This window comes from Coregonus lavaretus, assembly GCF_964263955.1.
Source record: "Coregonus lavaretus genome assembly, contig: HAP1_SCAFFOLD_279, whole genome shotgun sequence".
Classification (NCBI taxonomy): domain Eukaryota; kingdom Metazoa; phylum Chordata; class Actinopteri; order Salmoniformes; family Salmonidae; genus Coregonus; species Coregonus lavaretus.
Genome location: NW_028161756.1, coordinates 18,997 through 40,771, shown reverse-complemented (window position 1 = coordinate 40,771; position 21,775 = coordinate 18,997). Strand labels below are relative to the sequence as shown.

At 43.7% G+C, this 21,775-nt stretch overlaps 1 protein-coding gene across 1 annotated transcript in view; it reads right to left on the bottom strand.

Annotated features, from left to right (window-relative positions):
* Positions 1–329: 329 nt before the first annotated feature.
* Positions 330–21,775, bottom strand: part of LOC311120151 (inactive carboxypeptidase-like protein X2) — a gene marked incomplete at its 5' end in the record, with an annotated part of 35,196 nt that continues 13,750 nt past the window's right edge. Inside the window, 5 exons of the mRNA XM_084194767.1 lie at positions 330–1,583; positions 6,667–6,766; positions 12,844–13,023; positions 20,644–20,840; positions 21,299–21,422. Of these exons, the coding sequence (XP_084050893.1) occupies positions 1,306–1,583; positions 6,667–6,766; positions 12,844–13,023; positions 20,644–20,840; positions 21,299–21,422 (879 nt within the window). The remainder of the gene's footprint in view (positions 1,584–6,666; positions 6,767–12,843; positions 13,024–20,643; positions 20,841–21,298; positions 21,423–21,775) is intronic.

Genomic DNA, 21,775 nt, shown 5'->3' with positions numbered 1-21,775 from the left:
TCCTATATCGCTATTTTCACCCCTAGCCTGGTCCCAGATCTGTTTGTAAAGTCCTATATCGCTATTTTCACCCCTAGCCTGGTCCCAGATCTGTTTATAAAGTCCTATATCGCTCTCTTCAATAGAGGAGCAATAGAGAACAAGAGGAAGGCAAACCACCCCCATGTCATGAGGATACCTGGACCAGCTATTGAGAAGTGTGTTTTGTTAAGTAAATCAGGTGATAAATGAGCTGAAAAGGAGCCTGGAGTAGGACTTTAAATCATTTCTGAATGCAGAAAAGTAACACGGGAGTGCAATATAAAATAAATATATATAGAGCTTTTTCTACATTCAAAATGTATGCATCATTTATTTATTCCAAAGCACGATTTCAAATAATATTACTTGCAAGGATGAAGCTTGTAAACCTGTTGGTAAGAACGTTATTACTGCTTTTGTCCTGGTACTGTGCTGCATGAGTTAGTAGAGACACACATGGTAATATCCATGGTCAACATTCATCCTTTGAAATACACACTGACATTTCGTTACCAAATAATGGCACAAGTAAAATGGACATTTCGGTTAACCATGTATACTGTAATAACCATTTGGTAGAGAAGCCACTGGAACTTTTTAAGACGGTCCCAAATACAATTATTATAAAGTAAGACGAGCGCCACAGAGCTTAATTCATGGTTGAAAGAACAGCACCTTGTTTTAATACAGAAAACCCCATTGTCACTCAAAATATCCCATCTTTACCATCATCTCCAATCTGCACTTCCACCAACACTCTGGATGGATGCAGGTAACAGAGTTCAAAGACAGGAGTCCCGATCAAAGCAGATGTTGGAGCAGAACAGAGAACAGTTTGATCAGAAGTAGAGAGAGATAGTAGAGTTTGTCTCTCATTGCTCTCTTCACCCCTAGCCTGGTCCCAGATCTGTTTGTAAAGTCCTATATCGCTCTCTTCACCCCTAGCCTGATCCCAGATCTGTTTGTAAAGTCCTATATCGCTCTTTTCACCCCTAGCCTGGTCCCAGATCTGTTTGTAAAGTCCTATATCACTCTCTTCACCCCTAGCCTGATCCCAGATCTGTTTGTAAAGTCCTATATCGCTCTTTTCCCCCCTAGCCTGGTTCCAGATCTGTTTGTAAAGTCCTATATTGCTCCCTTCAGCCCTAGCCTGGTCCCCGATCTGTTTGTAAATCGTGCCAAACATGATTGGCAGAACAATGACCCCCAGGCGTTGGCAAGACTTCACATTCATGTCTGGGACCAAGCTACTCCCTCTCTCTCTCTAACCCTCCCTGGCAGTCCCTATGATATCCGCACGCGCCTGTGTCTGGGGCCGGGCCGGCGTGCTTGCAGCTGCCTGACGGCGGGTCTAACAGGCTGTCTGATGGGCTGCTTGTTGTATCTCTCCATGATCTCCTTGATGCGTGACAGGTTGGTGCGGCTGACGGTGAAGTCACAGCGGGTTGCTCCCATGTCGTAGCCCACCTCACACACCTTACTTGTGGCGCTGTAGCCGTCGGCCTTCACCGTGATGCTGTACTCTCCTGGGTTCAACAGCCTCCAGTAGTCCCCGTCCGCCGCTAGGGAGAGGAAGAGAGGAGGTAAGTATGAGTGAGTGAGTGAGTGAGTGAGTGAGTGAGTGAGTGAGTGAGTGAGTGAGTGAGTGAGTGAGTGAGTGAGTGAGTGAGTGAGTGAGTGAGACGGAAAGAGAGACAGAGAGACACCGAGATCTTCTGCACAGGTTCTGTCAGACCTGGGCCTTTACTGTAAATCTCAGTAAGACAAAAATAATGGTGTTCCAAAAAAGGTCCAGTTGCCAGGACCACAAATACAAATTCCATCTAGACACCGTTGCCCCTAGAGCACACAAAAAACTATACATACCTCGGCCTAAACATCAGTGCCACAGGTAACTTCCACAAAGCTGTGAATGATCTGAGCGACAAGGCAAGAAGGGCCTTCTACGCCATCAAAAGGAACATAAAATTCGACATACCAATTAGGATCTGGCTAGAAATACTTGAATCAGTTATAGAACCCCATTGCCCTTTATGGTTGTGAGGTCTGGGGGCCGCTCACCAACCAAGAATTCACAAAATGGGACAAACACCAAATTGAGACGCATGCAGAATTCAGCAAAAATATCCTCTGTGTACAACGTAAAACACCAAATAATGCATGCAGTGCAGAATACCCGCTAATTATCAAAATCCAGAAAAGAGCCGTTAAATTCTATAACCACTTAAAAGGAAGTGATTCCCAAAGCTTCCATAACAAAGCCATCACCTACAGAGAGATGAACTTGGAGAAGAGTCCCCTAAGTAAGCTTGTCCTGGGGCTCTGTTCACAAACACAAACAGACCCCACACAGCCCCAGGACAACAACAACAACAACAACAACAACAACAACAACACAATTAGACCCAACCAAATCATGAGAAAACAAAAAGAGAATTACTTGACACATTGGAAAGAACAAACAAAAAAACTGAGCAAACTAGAATGCTATTTGGCCCTAAACAGAGAGTACACAGTGGCAGAATACCTGACCACTGTGACTGACCCAAACTTAAGCAAAGCTTTGACTATGTACAGACTCAGTGAGCATAGCCTTGCTATTGAGAAAGGCCGCCGTAGGCAGACCTGGCTCTCAAGAGAAGACAGGCTATGTGCACACTGCCCACAAAATGAGGTGGAAACTGAGCTGCACTTCCTAACTTCCTGCCAAATGTATGACCATATTAGAGACACATATTTCCCTCAGATTACACAGACTTCGAAAACAAATCCAATTTTGATCAACTACCATATCTACTGGGTGAAATACCACAGTGTGCCATCACAGCAGCAAGATTTGTGACCTGTTGCCACAAGAAAAGGGCAACCAGTGAAGAACAAACACCATTGTAAATACAACCCATATTTATGTTTATTTATTTTCCCATTTGTACTTTAACTATTTGCACATCAATATAACACTGTATATATACATAATATGACATATGAAATGTCTTTATTACTTTGTAACTTTTGTGAGTGTAATGTTTACTCTTCATATATATTGTTTATTTCACTTCTGTTTATCATCTATTTCACTTGCTGTTAACATACGTTTCCCATGCCAATAAAGCCCTTAAATTGAATTGAATTTAGAGAGAGAGAGAGAGAGAGAGAGAGAGAGAGAGAGAGAGGGGTTGCATATGTATTTTAAGGTCACGTGTCAGAGGAAATGTGAGAAAGAGGGTTCACAGCATGTCAGCATGTGTCAGAATTCTGATCCACACTGCATTCCACCATATAGGTCACGGACCGTGAATCACCAAAAGATTAGATTAAAAAAAACATTTTTCAAGCCACCGAAGTTAACTTTCCTGCATGTAAATATAGTCCTAGAAGAATGCAGCACATCTTGATACTTAGCAACAGCGAAAAGTAAAGCTCCACTAGGAATTCACTGACTGAACTGATAAAGACAGGAGAGAGGGAGGGCAGAACATAGAGAAGGAGGAGGGAAGAGGAGGCTGTTCTAACCTCCTCCATGAAAAGAGGAACTCTTCTTTCTTGCTCTTCTGTTTAGAGGTTTAAAAATAGCACCGCATGGTCATCTTGGATTTACCTCCCTCCTGTCTCCTGTCTCCTGTCTCCTGTCTCCTGTCTCCTGTCTCCTGTCTCCTGTCTCCTGTCTCCTGTCTCCACTAGGCATGACATTGTGTTTTACCTCCCTGCTGTCTCCTCCCTCCTGTCTCCTGTCTCCTGTCTCCTGTCTCCTGTCTCCTCCCTCCTGTCTCCTGTCTCCTGTCTCCTGTCTCCTGTCTCCTGTCTCCTCCCTCCTGTCTCCTGTCTCCACTAGGCATTACATTGTGTTTTACCTCCCTGCTGTCTCCTCCCTCCTGTCTCCTGTCTCCTGTCTCCTCCCTCCTGTCTCCTGTCTCCTGTCTCCTGTCTCCTGTCTCCTGTATCCTGTCTCCTGTCTCCTGTCTCCTGTCTCCTGTCTCCTGTCTCCACTAGGCATGGCATTGTGTGTGCTGAACCTGCTGGAAGCAACAGTGAACTGAACTCACCATGTGTGCTGAACCTTTGATCCAGCCACAGAAATGACAGTTTGATTTTCCTACCCCATCATGCTGTTCACCCACTCACCCCATCCCCACATCTCAGCACAACCACTGAGCTGTGTGTGAAATATGGTGACAGTTACGAGACCTCTGTTGATCCACTGCACCAGTTATACAAAGAACAACACATTGGCATCGGTATACATTATGCTTTAACCATCGACTCACTGAGGTTACAAATCTACAGGTGAAGCTTGGTGTTCGTTTTTTTCCTTTACTAGAAAAAAAATAACTTGCTGTAAAATGCTAATAACTGAGTTCTAAGTCCAGGAAAACAACCCTGGATGTCTCCATTATGGATGGATGTGAGTCTATCCTTCTGTGTGGTCCTGCATGTTATGATGTGTGTGTGTGTGTGTGTGTGTGTGTGTGAGTTTTTGTGTGTGTGTGCGTGTGTGAGTTTTTGTGTGGGTTCCTGGGTTCACAGTGAAGACAGATGATGCTTCACACTCTCTGACTAACCGGGGGATAGCAAGTTCCTTTTCCCATTGTTAGGTTGTTCACCGCAGGGACATGGTTTTTCCCACTTTCCACATTTAGAGCCTCCTTTTTAAGAGCGCGCGTGTGTGTGTGTGTCTGTGTGTGTGTGTGTGTGTGTGTGAGTGTATGAGTGTGTGAGTGTGTGAGTGTGTGTGTGAGTGTGAGTGCTGGACATGTTTCCTCCCTCCTCCCGACTGCAGCAAAGCGAACTGGATTCTCTTGAAGGAAAGTGACTTGCAGACAGTACAGTCGGTTCCAGGAATAATAACAACGGCTGTGGATAGTCCTGAATGAATCTTGAATGAGTGAGAAAGAAAAGACGCACAAATATCATACTCCCAAGACATGCTAACCTCTCACCACTACAATAACAAGGGAGGTTAGCATTTTATATCATACCCCTAAAACATGCTAACCTCTCACCACTACAATAACAAGGGAGGTTAGCATTTTATATCATACCCCTAAAACATGCTAACCTCTCACCACTACAATAACAAGAGAGGTTAGCATTTTATATCATACCCCTAAAACATGCTAACCTCTCACCACTACAATAACAAGGGAGGTTAGCATTTTATATCATACCCCTAAAACATGCTAACCTCTCACCACTACAATAACAAGGGAGGTTAGCATTTTTTTGGGGGGGGGGGTATGGGGTGGCGCACAATTGGCCCAGCGTCGTCCAGGGTAGGGGAGGGAATGGCTGGCAGGGATGTTGCTGAGTTGGTAGAGCATGGCGTTTGCAACGCCAGGGTTGTGGGTTCGATTCCCACGGGGGGCCAGTATGAAAAATAAAATAAAAAATATGTATGCACTCACTAACTGTAAGTCGCTCTGTATAAGAGCGTCTGCTAAATGACTAAAATGTAAAATGTATGATATTTATGCCTCTGTAACTTTCTCACTCATCATTATTCACGATTCATTCAGGATGATCTGTAACCATGGTAACGTCCACATGAATGCAGAAGCGTTTAGAAACATATTATATTCTTAATTACAATAAAAGTGACTCCAAAATGACACAATACGTTATTTAACATTAATTTCTATTGGGCACAAAATAATCTGAAACACAACCAAAAACAAACAGCAAATGAATCCAACAAGTTTGTAGAGTCACAAGCTTGATGTAATCATTGCGTGTGTGTGTGCGTGTGTGTGCGTGTGTGTGCGTGTGTGTGTGTGCGTGCGTGTGTGTACATATGTGTGTGTGAGACTCACACTGTGGAATGAAGCTGAAGGGAAGAGTCATGGGAATTTCATCAAACCCTGAAGCAACTCATCTGCCTCACTGCTTTGACTGCAGAATATAAACTCAGCCACACATATGAATGATAAAATACAAGGCAAATAGGACAAGGTGCTTGTGTCATCATGTCTGCAGGCAGGTATCGACTGTGTAGTAAAATATATTAACCTCTAGCCTTATAAAACGGTAGCTATTTTCTGCTGTGGATTTACTTTGTCAAGCATGAAATACAAGCATGATCAGTTTCTGGGAGAGTTTAAATGATCCAACATCATTGTCTTTGGCTGGAAGAAGTTCTTACTTTTGCAGCGTTAATTATATTCATTAACTATATGCCAGACATGTTGCTTATCTAATTACCATGTTCAATTTGTCTATTTGGTTCCCTGTCAGAATTATTATATAATATTGTCCATTATACAATCTCTCTGCTAATGATGTTTTCTATAGAATGCTAATTATGGATTATAGGAAGAAAAAACTATAGTCTACGTATTACACTTTAGTCATACGCTCTTAGCCAGAGCAATTAGGGTTAAGTGCCTTGCTCAAGGGAACATCGACAGATTTTTCATCCTCTGGGATTAGAACCAGCGACCTTTCGGTTACTGGCACAACGCTCTTAACCACTAAGCTACCTGCCGCCCGTTGATTGTTCAAGGTTGTTAATCCACACTGACCATGTCACCTACCGCAGTAGTCTCTTGGACTATAATACTTGGGTTTGGTGAAGTAATGTCAGATCCATAGACACGGAACGACCAACACGGAGTATACTTTAATAAATCTCTCCATAGTATGTATCTCTACCTGTTCTGATGTCATGGCCAATACCCTCCACCTGGATGATGGCGTTGGCTATGCCCCGCCCCTGCATGTCCCGGACAACGCCTTTGATCCCACGATGCACCTGTGCATGAAAAGGCCAGAGGTCAAAGATCAACTGACTGTGTAATATTAATAATAATATTATGGAATGTATCATATATAATATTAATTTGATTATATTGATTGATTTTATTTTGGGTAAAACAAGTTCTACAGTATTTAAGAGTACAAGACACCCAGAGTATGACACATGAAAACATACAAACTAGTATTTTCTATGTGGTCCTTGATATAAATATTTAAATAATATAATATACACATTCAGATATTAGCCTGATAAATCAGAAATATAATGTAGATCCCCAGGGGGCTGTATCTCTCCCCATACAGTCTAGTGCCAGTAGATCCCCAGGGGGCTGTATCTCTCCCCATACAGTCTAGTGCCAGTAGATCCCCAGGGGGCTGTATCTCTCCCCATACAGTCTAGTGCCAGTAGATCCCCAGGGGGCTGTATCTCTCCCCATACAGTCTAGTGCCAGTAGATCCTCAGGGGGCTGTATCTCTCCCCATACAGTCTAGTGCCAGTGGATCCCCAGGGGGCTGTATCTCTCCCCATACAGTCTAGTGCCAGTAGATCCCCAGGGGGCTGTATCTCTCCCCATACAGTCTAGTGCCAGTAGATCCCCAGGGGGCTGTATCTCTCCCCATACAGTCTAGTGCCAGTGGATCCCCAGGGGGCTGTATCTCTCCCCATACAGTCTAGTGCCAGTAGATCCCCAGGGGGCTGTATCTCTCCCCATACAGTCTAGTGCCAGTGGATCCCCAGGGGGCTGTATCTCTCCCCATACAGTCTAGTGCCAGTAGATCCCCAGGGGGCTGTATCTCTCCCCATACAGTCTAGTGCCAGTAGATCCCCAGGGGGCTGTATCTCTCCCCATACAGTCTAGTGCCAGTAGATCCCCAGGGGGCTGTATCTCTCCCCATACAGTCTAGTGCCAGTAGATCCCCAGGGGGCTGTATCTCTCCCCATACAGTCTAGTGCCAGTGGATCCTCAGGGGGCTGTATCTCTCCCCATACAGTCTAGTGCCAGTGGATCCCCAGGGGGCTGTATCTCTCCCCATACAGTCTAGTGCCAGTAGATCCTCAGGGGGCTGTATCTCTCCCCATACAGTCTAGTGCCAGTGGATCCCCAGGGGGCTGTATCTCTCCCCATACAGTCTAGTGCCAGTAGATCCCCAGGGGGCTGTATCTCTCCCCATACAGTCTAGTGCCAGTAGATCCTCATCAGGGGGCTGTATCTCTCCCCATACAGTCTAGTGCCAGTGGATCCTCAGGGGGCTGTATCTCTCCCCATACAGTCTAGTGCCAGTAGATCCCCAGGGGGCTGTATCTCTCCCCATACAGTCTAGTGCCAGTAGATCCCCAGGGGGCTGTATCTCTCCCCATACAGTCTAGTGCCAGTAGATCCCCAGGGGGCTGTATCTCTCCCCATACAGTCTAGTGCCAGTAGATCCCCAGGGGGCTGTATCTCTCCCCATACAGTCTAGTGCCAGTAGATCCCCAGGGGGCTGTATCTCTCCTCATACAGTCTAGTGCCAGTGGATCCCCAGGGGGCTGTATCTCTCCCCATACAGTCTAGTGCCAGTAGATCCCCAGGGGGCTGTATCTCTCCCCATACAGTCTAGTGCCAGTAGATCCCCAGGGGGCTGTATCTCTCCCCATACAGTCTAGTGCCAGTAGATCCCCAGGGGGCTGTATCTCTCCCCATACAGTCTAGTGCCAGTAGATCCCCAGGGGGCTGTATCTCTCCCCATACAGTCTAGTGCCAGTAGATCCCCAGGGGGCTGTATCTCTCCCCATACAGTCTAGTGCCAGTAGATCCCCAGGGGGCTGTATCTCTCCCCATACAGTCTAGTGCCAGTAGATCCCCAGGGGGCTGTATCTCTCCCCATACAGTCTAGTGCCAGTAGATCCCCAGGGGGCTGTATCTCTCCCCATACAGTCTAGTGCCAGTAGATCCCCAGGGGGCTGTATCTCTCCCCATACAGTCTAGTGCCAGTAGATCCCCAGGGGGCTGTATCTCTCCCCATACAGTCTAGTGCCAGTGGATCCTCAGGGGGCTGTATCTCTCCCCATACAGTCTAGTGCCAGTAGATCCCCAGGGGGCTGTATCTCTCCCCATACAGTCTAGTGCCAGTAGATCCCCAGGGGGCTGTATCTCTCCCCATACAGTCTAGTGCCAGTAGATCCCCAGGGGGCTGTATCTCTCCCCATACAGTCTAGTGCCAGTAGATCCCCAGGGGGCTGTATCTCTACCCATACAGTCTAGTGACAGTAGATCCCCAGGGGGCTGTATCTCTCCCCATACAGTCTAGTGCCAGTAGATCCCCAGGGGGCTGTATCTCTCCCCATACAGTCTAGTGCCAGTAGATCCCCAGGGGGCTGTATCTCTCCCCATACAGTCTAGTGCCAGTGGATCCCCAGGGGGCTGTATCTCTCCCCATACAGTCTAGTGCCAGTAGATCCCCAGGGGGCTGTATCTCTCCCCATACAGTCTAGTGCCAGTAGATCCTCAGGGGGCTGTATCTCTCCCCATACAGTCTAGTGCCAGTAGATCCCCAGGGGGCTGTATCTCTCCCCATACAGTCTAGTGCCAGTAGATCCCCAGGGGGCTGTATCTCTCCCCATACAGTCTAGTGCCAGTGGATCCCCAGGGGGCTGTATCTCTCCCCATACAGTCTAGTGCCAGTAGATCCCCAGGGGGCTGTATCTCTCCCCATACAGTCTAGTGACAGTAGATCCCCAGGGGGCTGTATCTCTCCCCATACAGTCTAGTGCCAGTGGATCCCCAGGGGGCTGTATCTCTCCCCATACAGTCTAGTGCCAGTAGATCCCCAGGGGGCTGTATCTCTCCCCATACAGTCTAGTGCCAGTGGATCCCCAGGGGGCTGTATCTCTCCCCATACAGTCTAGTGCCAGTAGATCCCCAGGGGGCTGTATCTCCCCATACAGTCTAGTGCCAGTGGATCCCCAGGGGGCTGTATCTCTCCCCATACAGTCTAGTGCCAGTAGATCCCCAGGGGGCTGTATCTCTCCCCATACAGTCTAGTGCCAGTGGATCCCCAGGGGGCTGTATCTCTCCCCATACAGTCTAGTGCCAGTAGATCCTCAGGGGGCTGTATCTCTCCCCATACAGTCTAGTGCCAGTAGATCCCCAGGGGGCTGTATCTCTCCCCATACAGTCTAGTGCCAGTAGATCCCCAGGGGGCTGTATCTCCCCATACAGTCTAGTGCCAGTAGATCCCCAGGGGGCTGTATCTCCCCATACAGTCTAGTGCCAGTAGATCCCCAGGGGGCTGTATCTCTCCCCATACAGTCTAGTGCCAGTAGATCCCCAGGGGGCTGTATCTCCCCATACAGTCTAGTGCCAGTAGATCCCCAGGGGGCTGTATCTCTCCCCATACAGTCTAGTGCCAGTAGATCCCCAGGGGGCTGTATCTCTCCCCATACAGTCTAGTGCCAGTAGATCCTCATCAGGGGGCTGTATCTCTCCCCATACAGTCTAGTGCCAGTAGATCCCCAGGGGGCTGTATCTCCCCATACAGTCTAGTGCCAGTAGATCCCCAGGGGGCTGTATCTCTCCCCATACAGTCTAGTGCCAGTAGATCCCCAGGGGGCTGTATCTCTCCCCATACAGTCTAGTGACAGTAGATCCCCAGGGGGCTGTATCTCTCCCCATACAGTCTAGTGCCAGTAGATCCCCAGGGGGCTGTATCTCTCCCCATACAGTCTAGTGACAGTAGATCCCCAGGGGGCTGTATCTCTCCCCATACAGTCTAGTGCCAGTAGATCCCCAGGGGGCTGTATCTCTCCCCATACAGTCTAGTGCCAGTAGATCCCCAGGGGGCTGTATCTCTCCCCATACAGTCTAGTGCCAGTGGATCCCCAGGGGGCTGTATCTCTCCCCATACAGTCTAGTGCCAGTGGATCCCCAGGGGGCTGTATCTCTCCCCATACAGTCTAGTGCCAGTAGATCCCCAGGGGGCTGTATCTCTCCCCATACAGTCTAGTGAATAAAGGACTTTAGACTACCTGTGACTGACGTTATTGTGAATAAAGGACTATAGACCACCTATTTCTAAAAACCTGTTTTCGCTTTGTCATTATGGGGTATTTTGTGTAGATTGATGATTATTATTATTTTTAAATCCATTTTAGAATAAGGCTGTAACGTAACAACATGTGGAGAAAGGGAAGGGGTCTGAATAGTTTCCCAAGGCACTGTATGTATGTGTGTGTGATTTGCAGGGGCTGTGTGTCTCTGTACTCTGCACTCTGCACCCTCTCTGTACACTGCACCCTCTCTGTACTCTGCACCCTCTCTGCACTCTGCACCCTCTCTGCACTCTGTACTCTACACCCTCTCTGCACAAAATGGAGGAGCAAATTGGCCTTTCTGTGAGGGCTATCTCGCTTTGTTTACATCCCATTTATACTCTCTCAAAACCCTGGCCTATTAACTCAGTGGGTTTGTCCCAAATGGCACCCTATTCCGTATATTTCATTACTTTTGAACAGGGCCCATGGGACGCATTAGCAGTAACTCAGGGATAGGTGTCACGTTCGTTGAAGGACGGGTCGGACCAAGGCGCAGCGTGAAATGCATACATGTTTATTATAACGATAAACACTAAAAACAAAAACAACAAAACAACGTAACATGAAGTCCTCAGGCTAAACCCAATACAAGCCTCTACATGGAACAAGATCCCACAACTAATGATAACTAACAGGCTGCCTAAGTATGATCCCCAATCAGAGACAACGAGCGACAGCTGCCTCTGATTGGGAATCACACCCGGCCAAACATAGAAACACAAACCTAGAATGTAAACATAGAAATAATAACATAGATATCCACACCCTGACTCAACATACTAGAGTCCCATAAGTCAGGGCGTGACAGTAGGTGGGTAGAGTGGCACTAAAAGGCCTCAAGTGGGAATCAGATATATGAAAAATAGGTGGTTGGAAATCAGTCAACACATTTAATGAAGTCGGGGAGTCAGGGAGGGCTAGAGAGGGAAATGAGGACAGTTCAATTCACTGCTTCCTGGACACAGGTGTGAATCCCATCTCAGTGTAGCCGGGGCAGATCTAGCTCATCCCAGCCCAGAGTGTGAGTCATTGGTGGAGGTGAGTCATGCCAACACACTGGGACTGAGGGCGGAGCTCATTATAGACACGAGGGTCTACATTAGCACATAGCTGGGTGTTCAGTTCATCACAACACAAGTTATCCCCTAAATAGACCTCTAATCAGCTCTGTGTCGTGATGAACTGAACACCCAGCTATGTGCTAATGTAGACCCTCGTGTCTATAATGAGCTCCGCCCTCAGTCCCAGTGTGTTGGCATTACACTCTTATAAAATCACATACCATCACTATCTGGGAATTGTACATTTAAATGAGCAGAGAGGCTCTAAAATTATGAATCTTGATAAAAGGAGTAAAAAGCCCATCTGTCATGGAGTCATTGTGACAGGATGAGAACCAGATGGACCCTATCTGTCATGGAGTCATTGTGACAGGATGAGAACCAGAAGTACCCTATCTGTCATGGAGTCATTGTGACAGGATGAGAACCAGAAGGACCCTATCTGTCATGGAGTCATTGTGACAGGATGAGAACCAGAAGTACCCTATCGAATGACTTTCAAACAAATTCTCAGCTGGCAAAGCTGGTTTAAATGACATTATTACAACCAGTTTACAAACAGAACCCGTTGGATTGGGAAGTACCCTATCAATAATCTCTCTTGGGCGTAACATGGGATAGTATCGTAGCGTCTGTCAACAAACTGTGGGATGCGACGACTAACAAGGAACTTTGTTCCGGTGCTCAGTTTTTTCGTAAATTATCATTTGGACAAATCACGATTTCACAGGTGCCCGCATCTTTCGAATTTAGTAAGGGGAAGGGACATTTGGCCCATAGACTTGCCCGAATCTGGCTGCGAGTTTTCGTTAAGGGGGGTGGTGACTTCGCTAGTCTCGATAGTATCTTTTCTAGTTTCTCTTTTCTAGTTCTGGATGTCCGAGATTCCCCTATCAATGACTTTCAAACACATCAGAATTTTGTGTGGCATTGACTGACCGTGGAGTTCTTGGACTGGTACCATTCGGGGATTGGCACATGGTGGTTGAGCATCTTCCTGGGGATCCATTTCTTTGTTTCAGCCTCCCACAGGATGGAGTTAAGGTCAGGGAAGTTATGGTGGATGTCTACTCCGTCCTGACTCCACCGACCCAGGGACCAGCCACTCAGCTCTGAACCCTGAGGGACAACAGGAGAGTGACACATGGTGACACGTGAGAGCAGGTAATTAAGACATGGTTTTAAATGAATCACTCAGTGGAGGCTCCTCAGAGGAGGAAGGGGAGGACCATCCTCCTCAGTCAATTTCATTTTTTTATTATAATGAAACATTAAAAAAGTGGTCCTTTTTAAATAAAACTATACTAAATATAGTCACAACAAATATCTTATTTAAGGGGCTTCATAGCAAAGGGGGTGAATACATATGCATGCACCACTTTTCCGTTATTTATTTTTTTGAATTTTTTGAAATAAGTTATTATAATTTTTATTTTATTACGTTTTTATTTTATTTGTTTCACTTCACCAATTTGGACTATTTTGTGTATGTCCATTAATGAAATCCAAATAAAAATCCATTTAAATTACAGGTTGTAATGCAACAAAATAGGAAAAATGCCAAGGGGGCTGAATACTTTTGCAAGGCACTGTAGCTAGCACTGCAGTGCATAAAATGTGATGAGTAGTTTACTCAAAGAGAGAGAAAGACTATAGTTGAACCAATAAAATGCTCTGATGGTGATGTGGATATACTCTGACTTTTAAACTGTCAAGAGGAGTGAAACAAGGTTGTCCACTATCGGCATATCTATTTATTACCATGTAGTTTACCAATAAAATGCTCTGATGGTGATGTGGATATACTCGGAATACATATCCCAAATTAAATAAATGATCTCACTACAACACATTTTAATAGAAAGTTAGCAAAAATAGATAAGATCTTGCTACCATGGAAAGGATAATACCTGTCAATTTGTGAAAAGATCTCCCTGATGAACTCTTTAGTCATATCTCAGTTTACCTATTTGATTATGGCCTTGCCTACACCTAGCGACTTGTTTTTTTAAATTATATGAGCAAAAAATATTCAATTTTATTTGGAAAGGCAAGCCAGACATAATTAAACGGGCCTATTTATATAATGAATATGAATTTGGAGGGCAGAAATGTTTAAATATTAAAGCATTAGACCTATCACTAAAAGCTTCAGTCATACAAAAGTTATATTTAAATCCAAACTGGTTCTCTAGCAAATTAGCAAGAATGTCTCACCCCATGTTCAAGAATGGCCCTTTTCCCTTTATTCAGATTACAACCTCTCACTTTTGGTTATTTGAAAATGAAATCTCCAAAATATCACTATTTTTAAAGCAAGCCATAGAAAGTTGGTTACAATTTCAGTTTAATCCACCAGAAAACACAGAACAAATAATAAAAACAAATATTATGGTTAAACTCAAATATACTAATTGATAAAAAAATATATATTTTTGGATAAAAAAAACATATTTATAATCTTTGTAAATTATATCATAAATAAGACTGGTGGAGTTATGTCACACATGCAGCTAACAAAAATATATGAACATGTCTGCTCTACCCAAAATTACAATCAACTAATTGCAGCATTATTGCAAAAATGGAAGAGGCAAGTGGAAGGGGGAAAAAGTAAGGAACTTGTCTGTCGGCCGCATTAAAGAACATAATTGGTTAAGGAAAACTGTGATAAATAAAAATGTATACCAGTTTCATTTATGGACCAAAAAAAGTACAGCTGTGCAATATAAATTGCAAAATAGTCGGGAATAGATTTTCGATGTACCGATTCCATGGCACATGGTTTATGAACTGATACACAAAAAGACGCCGGATTCAAAACATAGAATTTTTCAATTTCAAATTATTATACAAAATTCTTGCAACCAATAGAATGTTATATACAGTGGGGAGAACAAGTATTTGATACACTGCCGATTTTGCAGGTATTCCTTCTTACAAAGCATGTAGAGGTCTGTAATTTTTATCATAGGTACACTTCAACTGTGAGAGACGGAATCTAAAACATAAATCCAGAAAATCACATTGTATGATTTTTAAGTAATTCATTTGCATTTTATTGCATGACATAAGTATTTGATCACCTACCAACCAGTAAGAATTCCGGCTCTCACAGACCTGTTAGTATTTCTTTAAGAAGCCCTCCTGTTCTCCACTCATTACCTGTATTAACTGCACCTGTTTGAACTCATTACCTGTATAAAGACACCTGTCCACACACTCAATCAAACAGACTCCAACCTCTCCACAATGGCCAAGACCAGAGAGCTGTGTAAGGACATCAGGGATAAAATTGTAGACCTGCACAAGGCTGGGATGGGCTACAGGACAATAGGCAAGCAGCTTGGTTAGAAGGCAACAACTGTTGGCGCAATTATTAGAAAATGGAAGAAGTTCAAGATGACAGTCAATCACCCTCGGTCTGGGGCTCCATGCAAGATCTCACCTCGTGGGGCATCAATGATCATGAGGAAGGTGAGGGATCAGCCCAGAACTACACGCCAGGACCTGGTCAATGACCTGAAGAGAGCTGGGACCACAGTCTCAAAGAAAACCATTAGTAACACACTACGCCGTCATGGATAAAAAATCCTGCAGCGCACGCAAGGTCCCCCTGCTCAAGCCAGCACATGTCCAGGCCCATCTGAAGTTTGCCAATGACCATCTGGATGATCCAGAGGAGGAATGGGAGAAGGTCATGTGGTCTGATGAGACAAAAATAGAGCTTTTTGGTCAAAACTCCACTCGCCGTGTTTGGAGGAAGAAGAAGGATGAGTACAACCCCAAGAACACCATCCCAACCGTGAAGCATGGAGGTGGAAACATCATTCTTTGGGGATGCTTTTCTGCAAAGGGGACAGGGCGACTGCACCGTATTGAGGGGAGGATGGATGGGGCCATGTATCGCGAGATCTTGGCCAACAACCTCCTTCCCTCAGTAAGAGCGTTGAAGATGGGTCGTGACTGGGTCTTCCAGCATGACAACGACCCGAAACACACAGCCAGGGCAACTAAGGAGTGGCTCCGTAAGAAGCATCTCAAGGTCCTGGAGTGGCCTGGCCAGTCTCCAGACCTGAACCCAATAGAAAATCTTTGGAGGGAGCTGAAAGTCCGTATTGCCCAGCGACAGCCCCGAAACCTGAAGGATCTGGAGAAGGTCTGTATGGAGGAGTGGGCCAAAATCCCTGCTGCAGTGTGTGCAAACCTGGTCAAGACCTACAGGAAACGTATGATCTCTGTAATTGCAAACAAAGGTTTCTGTACCAAATATTAAATTCTGCTTTTCTGATGTATCAAATACTTATGTCATGCAATAAAATGCAAATTAATTACTTAAAAATCATACAATGTGATTTTCTGGGTTTTTGTTTTAGATTCCGTCTCTCACAGTTGAAGTGTACCTATGATAAAAAATTACAGACTTTACATGCTTTGTAAGTAGGAAAACTTGCAAAATCGGCAGTGTATCAAATACTTGTTCTCCCCACTGTATATGGGGGATACAACCATCCCAGCTCTGCAGATTTTCCTGCGAAGAGACAGAATCATTAGATCATTTGTTTTGGTACTGTCCATATGTAGCTTGTTTTTGGTCGCAGGTTCAGGAATGGCTGAAGAATTGCACCATTTACCTGGAGCTAACCCTGCAGATAGCACTACTGGGTGATCTGAAAAGTCATAGTCAATCAATCAATAATATAATAATACTCTTAGCAAAACATTTTATCTTCAATTTACAATCTGTAGAAACTATGAGAATAGAAAGGTTCAGAACCTTTGTGAAACATCACAGTACAGATAAAAATATATGGCAAATAGAAATCAAAACGGGATGGTCTTCAGAGATAGATGGGAGGGGTTGAGGGTAGCTGAAGGATGGGATTAAAAACAAACAAAAGATAACTATTGTAAAATACATTCTGTCCGTAAAATGTATATAGTATGTATAAGCTGGAAGTAGAAGCCTAAGTGTTGTTGTCCATTAGTTTACTCCAATTAGGGGAGGGATGGTAGGGTTAGGGGGAAATAATAAAGGAAAATATATTTTTAAAATATATGTATATATATATATATTTACAGAAAATATATGAGGGATTGGAAATGATGCAGACAGTTACATTGTTGGAAGCTACAATCTATCTGCAATACTAAAGCTGATCTACCCCCTAAAGTAAACCCCCCCCCCCAAAAAAAAACAAAAAAAACTATGATGGACTAATGATTACACCCTAGATCAGCTAGATGCAGGCCAGAGTGTGCAAGGCGGTATTGAATGTGTCAATGTCTGTCACCTTGATTACTCAAATGTCTCTTGACCTGTGCACATATGTTTTAAACTTTCATTCATAGGCTAGGTTGTAGCAACCTCATGATGGGTATAGGGAACATTAGAGTATCATGTAGTAGCCTAAACCTATCGCTGTTACATTGAGCTGGGTGAATGGAATATGAATGACAGTCATCCAATATGCTGTAATAGAAATAAGGCCATGCTGATAAAAAACAATTATCATCCTCCTTCAGCTTCAACGGCACCAACCGCCACTGGAATCACGGTAGTGGATGCTTTGGACTTCTGACTTTGAAGAGGAGAATCTTTCATCTGACAATCATATGGCTGATATACAAGACTTCTGACGTTGAAAAGGAGAATCTTTAATCTGACAATCATATGGCTGATATACAAGACTTCTGACTTTGAAGAGGAGAATCTTTAATCTGACAATCATATGGCTGATATACAAGACTTCTGACTTTGAAGAGGAGAATCTTTCATCTGACAATCATATGGCTGATATACAAGACTTCTGACTTTGAAGAGGAGAATCTTTCATCTGACAATCATATGGCTGATATACAAGACTTCTGACTTTGAAGAGGAGAATCTTTCATCTGACAATCATATGGCTGATATACAAGACTTCTGACTTTGAAGAGGAGAATCTTTCATCTGACAATCATCTGGCTGATATACAAGACTTCTGACTTTGAAGAGGAGAATCTTTCATCTGACAATCATATGTCTGATATACAAGACTTCTGACTTTGAAGAGGAGAATCTTTCATATGGCTCATATGGCTGATATACAAGACTTTGAAAAGGAGAATCTTTAATCTGACAATCATATGGCTGATATACAAGACTTCTGACTTTGAAGAGGTGAATCTTTAATCTGACAATAATATGGCTGATATACAAGACTTTTGACTTTGAAGAGGAGAATCTTTCATATGGCTCACATGGCTGATATACAAGACCTCTGACTTTGAAGAGGAGAATCTTTCATCTGACAATCATCTGGCTGATATACAAGACTTCTGACTTTGAAGAGGAGAATCTTTAATCTGACAATCATCTGGCTGATATACAAGACTTCTGACTTTGAAGAGGAGAATCTTTCATCTGACAATCATCTGGCTGATATACAAGACTTCTGACTTTGAAGAGGAGAATCTTTCATCTGATAATCATATGGCTGATATACAAGACTTCTGACTTTGAAGAGGAGAATCTTTCATCTGACAATCATGTGGCTGATATACAAGACTTCTGACTTTGAAGAGGAGAATCTTTCATCTGACAATCATATGGCTGATATACAAGACTTCTGACTTTGAAGAGGAGAATCTTTCATCTGACAATCATCTGGCTGATATACAAGACTTCTGACTTTGAAGAGGAGAATCTTTCATCTGACAATCATATGGCTGATATACAAGACTTCTGACTTTGAAGAGGTGAATCTTTAATCTGACAATCATATGGCTGATATACAAGACTTCTGACTTTGAAGAGGAGAATTTTTCATATGGCTCATATGGCTGATATACAAGACTTTGAAAAGGAGAATCTTTAATCTGACAATCATATGGCTGATATACAAGACTTCTGACTTTGAAGAGGTGAATCTTTAATCTGACAATCATATTGCTGATATACAAGACTTCTGACTTTGAAGAGGAGAATCTTTCATCTGACAATCATCTGGCTGATATACAAGACTTCTGACTTTGAAGAGGAGAATCTTTCATCTGACAATCATATGTCTGATATACAAGACTTCTGACTTTGAAGAGGAGAATCTTTCATCTGACAATCATCTGGCTGATATACAAGACTTCTGACTTTGAAGAGGATCTTCTTTCATCTGATAATCATATGGCTGATATACAAGACTTCTGACTTTGAAGAGGAGAATCTTTCATCTGACAATCATCTGGCTGATATACAAGACTTCTGACTTTGAAGAGGAGAATCTTTCATCTGACAATCATATGGCTGATATACAAGACTTCTGACTTTGAAAAGGAGAATCTTTCATCTGACAATCATATGGCTGATATACAAGACTTCTGACTTTGAAGAGGAGAATCTTTCATCTGATAATCATATGGCTGATATACAAGACTTCTGACTTTGAAGAGGAGAATCTTTCATCTGACAATCATATGGCTGATATACAAGACTTCTGACTTTGAAGAGGAGAATCTTTCATCTGACAATCATCTGGCTGATATACAAGACTTCTGACTTTGAAGAGGAGAATCTTTCATCTGACAATCATATGGCTGATATACAAGACTTCTGACTTTGAAGAGGTGAATCTTTAATCTGACAATCATATGGCTGATATACAAGACTTCTGACTTTGAAGAGGAGAATCTTTCATATGGCTCATATGGCTGATATACAAGACTTTGAAAAGGAGAATCTTTAATCTGACAATCATATGGCTGATATACAAGACTTCTGACTTTGAAGAGGTGAATCTTTCATCTGACAATCATATGGCTGATATACAAGACTTCTGACTTTGAAGAGGAGAATCTTTCATCTGACAATCATATGGCTGATATACAAGACTTCTGACTTTGAAGAGGAGAATCTTTCATCTGACAATCATATGGCTGATATACAAGACTTCTGACTTTGAAGAGGATAATCTTTCATCTGACAATCATATGTCTGATATACAAGACTTCTGACTTTGAAGAGGATAATCTTTCATCTGACAATCATATTGCTGATATACAAGACTTCTGACTTTGAAGAGGAGAATCTTTCATCTGACAATCATCTGGCTGATATACAAGACTTCTGACTTTGAAGAGGAGAATCATTCATCTGATAATCATATGGCTGATATACAAGACTTCTGACTTTGAAGAGGAGAATCTTTCATCTGACAATCATCTGGCTGATATACAAGACTTCTGACTTTGAAGAGGAGAATCATTCATCTGATAATCATATGGCTGATATACAAGACTTCTGACTTTGAAGAGGAGAATCTTTCATCTGACAATCATATGGCTTATATACAAGACTTCTGACTTTGAAGAGGAGAATCTTTCATCTGACAATCATATGGCTGATATACAAGACTTCTGACTTTGAAAAGGAGAATCTTTCATCTGACAATCATATTGCTGATATACAAGACTTCTGACTTTGAAAAGGAGAATCTTTCATCTGACAATCATATGGCTGATATACAAGACTTCTGACTTTGAAAAGGAGAATCTTTAATCTGACAATCATATGGCTGACATACAAGACTTCTGACTTTGAAAAGGGTAATCTTTCATCTGACAATCATATGGCTGATAAGCAAAAGACTCCCAACATGCGTCTCAGAAGAGTCAGTTGAATGGTTCAGTACAGCCTTGATGATGGAGTCAATATTTGCAATATCAGCTGTAGCGTTTGTGTCTTTCGGACACTCACACACCTACCACTTCAAAGGCTTTGTCGTACCCGTCGGGGTTGACGGAGGGGAGCAGGTGTATCCTGGTCTCGTGCACCAGGTGACGTATCCGTGGGTTACCCGACAGGTACTCCTGACACATGAACTGTATCAGCAGCAGGAGCAGCTCTCGGCCCAGCACCTCGTTACCATGGGAACCGGCCGTGTAGCGAAACTCTGGTTCACCTGGGAGAGGAAGGAGGGAGGGAGGGAGGAGAGAGAGAGAGAGAGAGAGAGAGAGAGAGAGAGAGAGAGAGAGAGAGAGAGAGAGAGAGAGAGAGAGAGAGAGAGAGAGAGAGAGAGACAGAGACAGAGACAGAGACAGAGACAGAGACAGAGACAGAGAGAGAGAGAGACAGAGAGAGAGAGAGAGAGAGAGAGATAGAGACAGAGAGAGAGAGAGATAGAGACAGAGACAGAGACAGAGACAGAGAGAGAGAGAGAGAGAGAGAGAGAGAGAGAGAGAGAGAGAGAAAGGTAAGATTTGCCAACTAAACAAAATGTGAAAAGGCGTACGATGAAAAGATGAAACATGTTATGTGATAATAAAACAATGTTCACCTAACCACTTGAACCCAGAGAACTTTACTTCTAGGAATGAATCAAGTGTAAAGATCCGATCTGAACCCTTTCTGTGGTCTTACCTCGTTCATGCTCTCCGGGGTTGTCTGAGATCTCGATGGCGTACAGTTTCTGTCCGCTGTGGCTCCTGCCGATGTTGTAGATCCTTGTGATGTTGGGGCACATCTCATTAACCACCTTCATCAGCTGTAGAGCCAGTAGAGAACATCTCATTAACCACCTTCATCAGCTGTAGAGCCAGTAGAGAACATCTCATTAACCACCTTCATCAGCTGTAGAGCCAGTAGAGAACATCTCATTAACCACCTTCATCAGCTGTAGAGCCAGTAGAGAACATCTCATTAACCACCTTCATCAGCTGTAGAGCCAGTAGAGAACATCTCATTAACCACCTTCATCAGCTGTAGAGCCAGTAGAGAACATCTCATTAACCACCTTCATCAGCTGTAGAGCCAGTAGAGAACATCTCATTAACCACCTTCATCAGCTGTAGAGCCAGTAGAGATCTCATTAACCACTGTAGTGTATTAAGATTATGA